Here is a 10612-nt window from a genome sequence, read left to right on the forward strand (position 1 = left end):
GGGCGGGCCGGGGCCGAGGGTCGGGCCCCGCGGCGGGGTACGCGCGGTGCGGGTCGAGCCCCGCGGCTCAGGCGGCGGCCAGGCGGCGCGTGTACTCCTGGATGACCATCTGGAAGTGTTCGGCCGTGTTTTGGTGCGGCCGCAGCAGGATGACGAAGGCCCGCGGCACGAAGTACCCGCCCAGCAGTGCTGCGAGCGTGCCCAGCGTGCTGAGCACCCGCGCCACCGTCTCGGCCTGGCCGCGCAGCGCGCCCTGCGAGCAGAGCACGGCGGCCGAGCAGCCCAGGTGTAGCAGCAGGCTCACGGTCAGGCTCTTGGCCTCGTTGTAGGCGGCGGGCAGGTCCGTGCCCGCGTAGCTGAGCACGAAGCAGGCGGCGCTGAGCAGCACCGTGTAGGCGATGGCGGCGTCGGCCGCGGCGCTCCGGGCGCACTCCAGCACCACCCACTCGTCCCGCACGCCGTACTCCCGGCTCGGTACCGAGGGGCTGGCGGCCTCGGTGGCCACGCACAGCACCACTTGTGCCGCCGTGCTGGCGGCCACGAACAGCACCGGCCCCTGGCGCCGCATCCAGGCCTCGTAGAGCGCAGGGCAGCGCGCGTTCAGCTTGAAGATGCAGAGGATCTGGAAGGAGCGGGTCGCCACGCACGAGAGGAATACAGTGAAGCTGATGGCGAAGAGCGGCACCCTCAGCAGACACGCTGCCTGCGAGGGCTCCCCGAAGTAGCAGAAGAGGCTGCTGCAGGTGCAGGCCAGGGAGCCCAGCATGAGGAAACAGGTCTTCCCGCCCGCGGACTTGACTACAGGTGTGGAGGCATTGAGGGCGAACAGGACAGCCAGCGCCGCTATGAGCAGCATGAGAAAAACAGCCAGGGCCAGCAGCGCGCAGGAGAGGGGCTCGGACCAGGACAGGAACTCGATGGTGCGGTTGAAGCAGACCTTGCTCCCTGCTGGGGCCCACTGATCCAAGCCACAGGCCTGGCAGTCAAAGGGGTCTGTGGAGGACATGGACCCTTCACACACCTCGGACCCGGTAAGAGCTCTGCCATGGTGCAGGCCCGGCCCACAGCTCCCTGGGCTCTGCTCACCCATCATGCCTGCTCCTTCCTGTGGGCACTCCCAGGCCTGGGGTAGCAGAGGGGGCTCTTTTCCCCAAAGACCCCCCACCTAAAATTGGCCCCATGGACTCTCCCAAAATCCATAGCCTGGGCTGAAACAGGGGCTCAGCTGTGTGAGGCTCAGGGCCATGGGGGCTGTGGGTGGGAAGGGGCCCGTGCATCAAGCAGTAACCTGGGAAGGATCTGCAGCAGTTGCTGCTGAATGGGACAGTACCACGTAGTGGGGCTTTCTGCTCCCACTGTCCCCAGAGCTGCCCCTGCCCACTCCACGGGGTCAAGGGCATTGAGGCACTAGCTGCCAGGAAGGGGTTTGTTGTTGTGGCTGGCGATTCTGAGGCAGGAGACATTTCCATATGCCAGGTGCTGGTGATCACGTAGTGCGGAAGCCCCGTGTGCCATCTGGGGCACAAAGGCAACCACTAGGTTGAATTTCCCTGGCAGAGGATGCGGTGCAGGGAACAGCTACCGGGCCGGACATCCCCTTTCCCTGGCCACAGGCAAAGGGGGTCCGTTTGCCCAGGTGGGCTCACCTGTGGGCAGTACTCCCCGGAAAGGACAGGGCATGGGCTTTGCATACTCACTGGTAAGCAAACAGGAGCCAGACCCATGCCTTCAGGTCAGCTCAGAGGTTTTACTGACCACAGGAGGTAAGAGGCTGGGAATGGTGAGACAGGAGCAGGAGGCAGGATGTGGGCAGGGAAGGAAGAGGCAGGAGCAGACCCTGCGGTATACTAACCCGATGTGTTCAGGAAGGTTCCTGGTGGACAGGCCACACAGCTGAAGCAGCATTTGTGGCGGCTCTGCTGCAGCCTCATCTCTCCTGGCTTACAGGCCTTGGAGCACACCGAGCTGGGAGCCTGCCAGGAGCACAGACAGGGTCAGGCTGACAAGCAGCAGCACTCTGGCACTCCCCCACACTGCCTCAGCCCTCAGTTTTGCCCTGCTATGAGGAAACGCCCCTGAACTGGTGGCATTGGGATGCAGTCAGCTCAAAAGTGAGCAATAAATAAGACCTGGGTGCAGAACAGTACCTGGCCGTCTTCTGTGTGCCACAGGATTTTGCCTGGGTTGATGCTCAGCCTATCAGGGTTCACACGGAATGTTCCTATCACATCAAAAGCCCACTTTGGGCCCAGCCACTTCCACATGACAATGTCATAGCCTTTATGAATGTCCCCTTGAGCATCAAAAGAGATTCGGCTCTTGTACAGGGTGAAGTTTACTTGTCTAATCTTTTGTAGGAGCTGTAAAACAGAAGAGTAAGAGAGGAGCCCTTCCAATGGCACAACTCCTGCCATTGGAGGGAGATGTGCTGGAGGACGCTTCCTCTGTCCTGCAGCTGCTTTGAAGCCCCCCAACATCTGCAGGAAATCCCATCCAGTGAAGGAGTGGTACTAGAGGAACAAGTGACCTAGGATGGAGTCTAAGTCTAGATCTTGGCTGCTCTGTCTGTGAGGGGCAGCTGAAGCCCACAAGGGTCTTCAGCTGGGATGTGAGCCTTTGGGAAAGACAGGAAACCTTTGGGCACAATGGAAAAATCCTTCCCTGTGGGAAAGGATCCTCATGGATCTTCTTCCACAAGGTTGCTCTTACCTGCCAGGGATAGACAGTGCCTTTGCTGCAGGTCCCCGAGGCACAGCCCAGCAGGTCATGGAGGCCATGGGCCACAGCATACACAGCTGAGTACACACTGAAGGAGCCTTGAGCATCGTACATGTCAGAGACGGTGGCGAGCGCGCGGCAGCCGGTGCAGCACTGCGTGCAGTCCAGCCGTGTGCGCCCCACAGATTCCCTGCCTGCCTCTGCACTCCTGCCACACTCAGCCATAGTGCCTTCCTCCCGCATCTTCCAAGCTTCAAAGCGCTCCAGCATCGTGGGCTCTGGCTTCTCTACTGCCATCCCAAACACCGAACCAATGGTCTGGATGCCAGGTACCTGCCAGATAGCTTGAGACAGAGACCAGTCTTCAGAGGCCACCCACACCATGCCCGTGATGTTCTTCTGGACCACCACCTCAAAGAACGGCGGAACGCTTCCTCTGGTGGAGAACACAACAGTGACATTGACCTTGACATCTGTGAGGATTCGGACCAGGTTGTGAAGCTCCGGGTTGCTGGCATCCGAGTTGGCGGGGATGGTGCCTCGGTAGGCCACGCACACATTGCTTGCAATCAGCAGCTCCTGCAGGGCATCCAGACCAACCCTGCCATAGGTGTCATCGCTGCCCAGCAGCACCACCCAGGTCCAGCCAAAGCGCTGCAGCAGCAAGAAGATGGCCTTCACCTGCTGCTTGTCACTGGGGATGGTGCGCAGGAAAGAGGGGTACCGCCGCTTCAGGCTCAGCAACTCCGTGGAGGCTTCGTAGCTGATCTGCAATGAGAGCCAGGGGAAAGGGGGATGCACTGGCCCAGGCAGCTGCACCCCTGAAGGCTATCGGCATGGGCAGCCTATCCTAGGAAGACTTGGAGCTGGGCAGGCAGCGGACCCAATGCCAAGTGTGCTGAAGCAGGAGAAAGCTGTGGTGGATGGCAAGCCAACCTACTGACTGCCTGGGAAAGATCCTTTGATAGCATACACAGAAGGGCTGCATTTCCAGCTCTACTAGGCTTCTCAGGTCTGAGCCCACCCTCCCTGAAACCATCACTCCTTAGGATCCCTGGTTTTCATCAGCCATAGAAGCTGCACTTACCTCTGGTACAAGAAAGAGACTGAGAACAGCGGCTGTGGTGAGGGCCAGCCGCGTGCTGTCAGGGCCAATGACAGCCACAGCCTGGGGTTCATAGTGTTGGAAACTGGGGAGCACCTGGACATCCTGCCTGCCTTTGCGAGCAAGGGCGCACAGCGTGGCGTGGAGGTTGGTAGACTCAGAGCAGGTGTCGTAGATTTCGTAGCCCAGGGTGACATTAGGGAGCAGCGTGGTGGAGTTGTTGATCTCCTCCACAGCGAAGCGCAGGGCCTGGGCCAGGCAGTAGCCGTGGCTCTTGAAGGCGGCTCTATAGAATCGAGAGTGGTTGTTAGGGAGGACAGAGCGCGTTGGGGGCACGGGCAGCGCGGGCACTCACTCGTCGCAGCCGCGCACGAGTAGGCTGCTGTCGTCCCGGCGCGCCGCGGTGTGCAGCGGGAACAGCCCGGCCAGGCGGTGATCGCCGCGGAGGGTGAACGAGGAGGCGGCGGCGGCAGCCGCGCAGAGGCACAGGCGGAGCAGCGCGGGCGGCGGCATGGTGGGGTGGTCCCGCACTGCGCGGGCGGCTCTTAACGGGGCGGTGGCGGCGGGCGGGGCCTCACATTGGGCGAGGCGGGGCCGGCCGAGGGGCGGCCCCGGGAGGCGGAGGAGGCTCGGCGGTCATGCCCGCGCGGCGCAGCCGCCCCCGCCGGGCTTCGGCCCGTGCCCTGGCCCGCGCGAGCCGGGCGGAGGCGGCCTGGCGGGAGTTCGCCACCTCCTTCACTCGCATCGGGATGGTGCCGCAGGCTGAGCCGGGGCTGGTGGCCGTGGAGGCGGCGGAGGGCACGGCCGTGCTGCTGCTGGAGCCGCGGCAGGTGAGCAGCGCCCACAGCGCGCCGGGCGCGCCGCGCCCCGCACCGCCTGACCGCCCGCTCTGTCCTGCAGGCGCTGACCTTCACCGGCAAGTGCCGCCTACGCTGCCTCTATGGGGCCGTCCGCCTGCTGGGCTTCGCCGTGGCCTCTCACCACCCGGGACTGCCGGTCTTCTCGCCGGCCACGCACTGCGCGCTCAGCCTGGAGGCGCTGCCCGGCGCCCGCCCGCCCGCCGCCGCCCTCCGCCAGCTGCGCGCCGCTGCCCGCGCCGCCATGCGCTCGCACCGCGTCCGCCGCCGTGAGTGCGGGACGGGAGCGGGGCGCGGGCGGGCGCCATTTCACGGGCGGTGCGGGGAGCGGCCATTTTGTGCGCGGGGCGCTGCGCGGCGGGTGGGTGCCATTTCGCGGGCGGGCGCGGGGCTGAGGGTGATGATGGCGGCACTCGGCTCTTTCAGCGGCGCGCGTGAAGCTGATGGCGCGGTTCTCTCCCGACTGCGCCGTGGTGCTGCTGGAGCACCTGGACACGCCGGTGACGCGGTTCCTGCTGAGCCACCCGCCGCTGTCGCGGTTTTTCGAGCCCCAGGTGAGGCGGCGTGGTCGGTGCGTGCTGCGCCCTGTGCCGTCCCCGCACCGCCCGTGTAGAGCCGGCGGCGGCCGCCCCTGTCAGCGCCAGGCCGTGGCCTCACGCAGCCCGTGCTGAGTGCTCACCCTCTCGCCTAGAAAAAGGAGGAGTCAAACTTCACTCCAGAGCACGCGGTCCTGGCGTCCGTGGGCATCGTGAAGTGCAGCCCCGACTGCGGGCTGCAGGTGTCGGAGAGCATGTGCCTGGCACTGGAGGAGCTGATCCAGGCTTGCTGTGGTGAGTGCAGGCATTTGGCCATGTTGTGGCTTTGGTAGCCTGCAAAAAAGAAAATTCATGAGGCTTTTCATGAGTTAAAGTTGAGAGAGTGCCCTGACCAAAGTATGTATGCTGAAGTAATGAAGTTAGGGAGGAGTATTCAACTGACCACTTGTATCTGTGAAGAGCAGGGAGGAGGGATTGAATCAGCACATGCTGATTGAGGGTCGAATTTTTCTTTATGAAGAATGAGCATCTAGAACTTAGGTATTGCCTAGGGTGGGTCAGTGATGCCAGCATCAGTGCGGTTCACACTCTGCTTTTCTTTCTAGCGGAAGATGAAGGTGTCCCTGTGGTGCTTGTGTGTGGCCCAAAAAACACAGGGAAATCAACATTCAACAGATACCTAATTAACCTGTTACTGAACCGGTGAGTCTTCCATGTTCTGCAAGCCTTTAAGTGCTACATGAGGTTTAGGAGAAGGAAAAAAATAAAAACAAATGTTTGACAGGTCTCTCAGAAGAGCCATCAGAACTTATAGGTGCATAGGTTTTAAACACAAACAATAATTCAGAAAAACAGATACTCTTGTCTTGAGTGATTTCAGGAAATTGCCTCCTGAACATTTCTATTGAAATACTGTTAAATTGCTGCCTTGGGAATGTATGAGCACATTGGGCACCAAGCAGTTTAGGTTCAGTAGGAGAGTTATAATGCTTAGAAATGCACCATGAGTGTGGTTGAGGGAAGGAGAGATTCACAAATTTTAGCTTTGCAACCTGGAACAAAATCTCATTGCTCTTCTGATGTGTTCAGGTTGTGCAGTTCTTTTGAGGGATGCTAACACCCAGTCTCTCCCTGCAGCCTCCCTGTGGTGGAGTACATGGAGTGTGACATTGGCCAGACAGAATTCACTCCGCCCGGGTGCGTGTCCCTGAGCAGCGTCACGGAGCCTGTTCTGGGTATGTGTTCTGCTCCTTCTGTGGTTACAGAGATCTGTTCCGTTTCTGAAATGAACAGGATGTTCTGGGCAGAGACTCTGCTTCAGGGGAAGCTGCTGCCACAGCTGTCGGAGTTTCCTGGGGAGAATAAACCAAGGGCTGTTTAAGTTTTCTTGTAGGGACATTTAAGCTCCCTGAGTAACATGGAGGTGTTCTTCTGCTTTAAAGAAGCACAAGGTTGTAGAGGTGGTAGTACATGCTAAGGTGTATCAAAGGGGATGTTCTGCCTTTCAGATGCGAAAGGTCTCCTTGGAAAAATCTGTATCCATAGATAAAACTTGAGAAATCCAAAGTGGATCTGCACAGATTGGGGCTGCTGTGATAAGTGGAAAAAACAGAATCCAAGAAACTGCTGGAGTTTGTAGTCTTGCAGATTTGGATTACTGTCTAAAATGATGTTGTCAGGCTGGTTTACTGTTTAACCAGTTTGTCATACGCTGTTCTTTAAAGATTTGCAAGTGTGTAAGCAGTGATTTCAAACAAAAAACCACACCCAGTATTAACCCGAAACAAACAAAACTCCCAGCCTGCAAGTGACAGACCAGTTTCCCCTACTTGCAGGCTGTGCAAGGACAACTGGCATGTGGGAGGATCATGGGTTATTTCAGGAGAGAAGGCGTGTGGGTGTTCAGGGACAGGAATGTTTTGGGTTGACCTGGGGAAGGCACTGGATGTTCGGTGCTCTCTTTGCCAGGTCCTCCCTTCACTCACCAGCAGATGCCCAGTAAGATGGTGTATTATGGCCAGACCAGCTGTGAGCAGGACACAGAGAGGTACCTTGATGTTGTGAAATACGTGTTCAGCTACTACAAGAAGGAAGTGCCTCTAATCATCAACACCATGGGCTGGGTGAAAGGTAAATGGGGTCAATCTGCTCTGGAGAGGTGTGGGAGGGAGGTAGCGGTGGCACAGCACCACGTGGAACAACAATTGACAGCATGTCCACCCTGAGCTAACACTGCTGTGCCGCCTGTCACAGTAGTAGCAGCAGTTGTGTGTTTGCTGTGCTCCTGAAGGTGAAGGGTTGCTGCTCCTCATTGATATCATCCGGCTGTTGTCACCCAGCCACATCGTTCAGATGGACATGTGTGACTGGAAGGTCATGCCCCCGCTGACATCTGAGCACATCCACTTCAGCGCCGGGCTGCACACCAAGGGCAAGCAGCAATCCAAGTGCAAGCAGCTGGGAGTGGGCAGCACGGAGAGCTGGAAGTGCCCTGAAGGGGAGGACGTGTCAGCTCCACAGCACAAGCTGCTCTATGTCCACCCAGAGTTCCCTCGGGCAGGGGTGGCAGGTGAAGTGTAAGTAGGATGTTGAGTGCTCTGTGAGGTCTGAGCAGAAGAACCATATGTTGTCCTTGACATGGGGCTGTTCTTTCAGGCGAGTGCACAGCAGCATCCTGCGTGACATGTCCATCCTGGGATACCTGGGGCATCTGCAGAGCCCAGACATTGGGGCAGTGCTCCCTCTGCACAGCCTGGTGCCATATCAGGTAAAGGAGCTGTTTGCCATGGGGAATGTGCACAGAGCCCAACTTGAAGTGATGGGCAATTCTGTTCTTACTGCATATGTTTCTCAGAAGAGGGACAAATGCTCTAATCTGCAGAGTGACTGTATTCAGGGTGTCTGGAAGCCAGGCTTCTGTCAAGCTGCTGGTGTGGCACGTGTGTGCTGCGTGTCCTGCATGTGCAGGTGTTGATGCAGAAGCTGCTCTGTGTGCCCTGCCATAGTGCCTGTGTGTAGGTGTGGTGTGGGAGTGTGCAGGGTCTTATCTCTGAACTCCAACTCAATCCATGTGGAGCTGATGAGCACTTTTCTCTCTTCCCTTTCCCTGTCAGGTACCTTTCAATGCTGTTGCACTCAGGGTTATTCACACAGATGTTGCTCCCAGCAACATCATGTACGCGGTGAACGCCAGCTGGGTCGGGCTCTGCTGCATTCCCGAGGAAGTCCGGTGCCAGAGCGAAGGGCCAGTCCTGCTGACACAGACACCAATCTGTGACTGCCTGGGCTTTGGTGAGCACACCTGGAGCTCTGTTCTCACCTGCTCTGTTTAGGCAGACAGATTGCATAGTGATGGAGTTACCTACTCTGGGGAAGTGGGATGAGTGGGGTGTATTCTCTGCTGTTAGAGACTGTATTGCAGTCCTTGGACTTTGGTTAACAGGTGGGAAGAGCTGTGGGGAATGTCCTTGAACGGCGCCACTCGGAGCTTCTCTCAGAACTCCACAGTGACTCACTTTCCAGTTCACATTCTCAAAAGCATGTTCCATGTAGCTTTTGCAAAATTCCAATAGTTGTCTCAGTTTCCTTGTGACTTAATTTAATGTTCCAGTTTGGACTTTGGTGTTCAATCATGTGTAGGGATGTAATAGTGAGTAGGGATACCTAGTGACTGAGCTTTGCATGTGGGTTTTTGTTGATTTTTTTTTTAGGAATTGTCCGAGGAGTTGATATGGAGAAGAAGCTTTACCACATCCTGACACCAGTGCCTCCGGCGAATCTGAGACTAGTGAATTGCCTGCTCCTTGGGAACATCGCCATCCCTAACTGTGTGCTTGTGGGACAGGTAGGAGCTCACAGGAGGGGTGGGAGTTGGCTGAGCTGCAGCTGGCTGGCAAGTTTTCCATTTTCTTATTCCTGCGGCTGATGCGTGCTGGGAGATGCCTGGGCATCAGCAGATGGTTATCTCTCTGTGAAATTGTCCTTAAGCACAGAAACCTTGGGAGAGCAGAGTGTTATGCTCATGTTTCAGATGCCAAAGTGGGGTTTGGTGATTGCTGAGTCCTTCCCACTCAGCTCTATCAGCCTGGGGAGGGATGTGTCTCCCCCTCTGCTGAAGGTGCAAGTTCTTAAAGTTGTTTCTGGTTTAATTTTTCCATTTTGCAGCAAGGAATTGAGGGAGAGATTCCCTACGTCACATCTGATTACAACTACAGTATCATGGGCTCAGGGAAACTGAGGAAGAAGAAGCAGCATTTGAAGAGAAGATTTGAGTGTGATTATCCTTGAATCCTCAGGGTGCTCAGCCAGGGTTTGTTCATGTGGGACCTCGGATGGTTGCAGGAACCCTGGGTGCTGCAGAGGCCATGCTACAGCGGGGCCAGTTTTGATAATGTTTTGTATGTTCAGTTTGTATTTTTGGTGTTTTGTAATAAATATCTATGGTAAACACTGGGTTGGTTTGGATCTTTTCCTAGGCTGAGGCTCACGCAGCCAGGAGCAGCTGCCAGTCATCCACAGTGCCCTGAGCAGAACTTCACTGTCCCCTGGGTCTGGGGAAGGGCCCATGCTGGGGTTCTGGCACTGTGGCTCACCCATGGCTCTGGGTGTCCTGCTGGTCAAGGAGAGGGGAGGGAAGGAGCACCACAGGGAATCCCTGTCCCCTGAGTGACAAAGATGGAGCTGCTCAGTGCTGCACTGTCACAGCCCACCCTGTGTACACTGCCACTGCTGCCCTGTGCTGCCCCAGCTGCATGTCTGGTGCTGCAGGGAGAGCTCAGTGTCCTGAGCACGGGCTGGGAGCAGCTTGGGCTGGCTTTGATGTGTCCCCAGCTCTAAGGGACTGTGCTATGGATAGAGGCTGTAGTGGGATGGGATTGGGGTGGAAATTGTCACCCAAGTGCTACATGGAGCACTGGGTTACGTGGCCTTACCTGACCCCACCTGCTCTGCCCCACTGGGACATGGGAGGATGTTTATTTATTTTTCTTCCCAGCCCTTTGTCAATTAGCAGTTTGCTGCCAAGGGAAGCTGGGGGTGCTGGGAGTCACAGAGGGCTGAGTGAGTGCCTCAGGTCAAGTTGAGGACATTTTTTGGAAAAAACTATTCTTTATGGGTAATACCAGCATGCTGGGCTCTTCCCAGATCTGTGACTGCAAAAGTAACATGGCTTCTAACAGCAGCTCCTGCAAAATGAGGCATGGCTCTGCCTCAGCCCAGCCTGGGGAATAGCCCAGCCCTGAGCGTGCAGCCCCCTGAGCCCAGCGCCCATTCAAATCCCCTGGGCCAGGTCTCTGGAGGAAGGAGGGAGGCAGAGGAAGGAGGAATGTGGTGCACTTGGGGCCAGAACTTTTTGGCTGGTGGCTGCTGTGGGTGTGAGTAATCTGCAAAACTGCTTT

At 57.4% G+C, this 10612-nt stretch overlaps 2 protein-coding genes across 3 annotated transcripts; one reads left to right on the forward strand and one right to left on the reverse strand.

Moving 5' to 3' along the window:
• Window positions 1–67: 67 nt before the first annotated feature.
• On the reverse strand, window positions 68–4336 carry TAS1R1 (taste 1 receptor member 1). The gene is made up of 6 exons (XM_054647724.2): window positions 4179–4336; window positions 3806–4109; window positions 2710–3486; window positions 2148–2360; window positions 1853–1973; window positions 68–993 (listed from the first exon to the last, which is right to left on the reverse strand). Exons 1-6 carry the CDS (start codon window positions 4334–4336, stop codon window positions 68–70), a joined length of 2499 nt encoding a protein of 832 aa, XP_054503699.2.
• Window positions 894–9665, forward strand: NOL9 (nucleolar protein 9). Of its 2 annotated transcripts, none has more exons than XM_077190362.1 (12): window positions 894–1031; window positions 4724–4949; window positions 5107–5234; window positions 5372–5510; window positions 5822–5918; window positions 6354–6451; window positions 7185–7346; window positions 7507–7792; window positions 7872–7983; window positions 8330–8507; window positions 8927–9060; window positions 9381–9665. In XM_077190362.1, exons 1-12 carry the CDS (start codon window positions 1005–1007, stop codon window positions 9501–9503), a joined length of 1710 nt encoding a protein of 569 aa, XP_077046477.1. In that variant the 5' UTR covers window positions 894–1004; the 3' UTR covers window positions 9504–9665. The 2 variants fall into 2 exon arrangements, with proteins under 2 accessions (XP_077046477.1, XP_054503698.1); XM_054647723.2 differs by lacking the exon at window positions 894–1031 and adding an exon at window positions 4462–4653.
• Window positions 9666–10612: the final 947 nt, after the last annotated feature.

Source organism: Agelaius phoeniceus, chromosome 24, assembly GCF_051311805.1.
Source record: "Agelaius phoeniceus isolate bAgePho1 chromosome 24, bAgePho1.hap1, whole genome shotgun sequence".
Taxonomy (NCBI): domain Eukaryota; kingdom Metazoa; phylum Chordata; class Aves; order Passeriformes; family Icteridae; genus Agelaius; species Agelaius phoeniceus.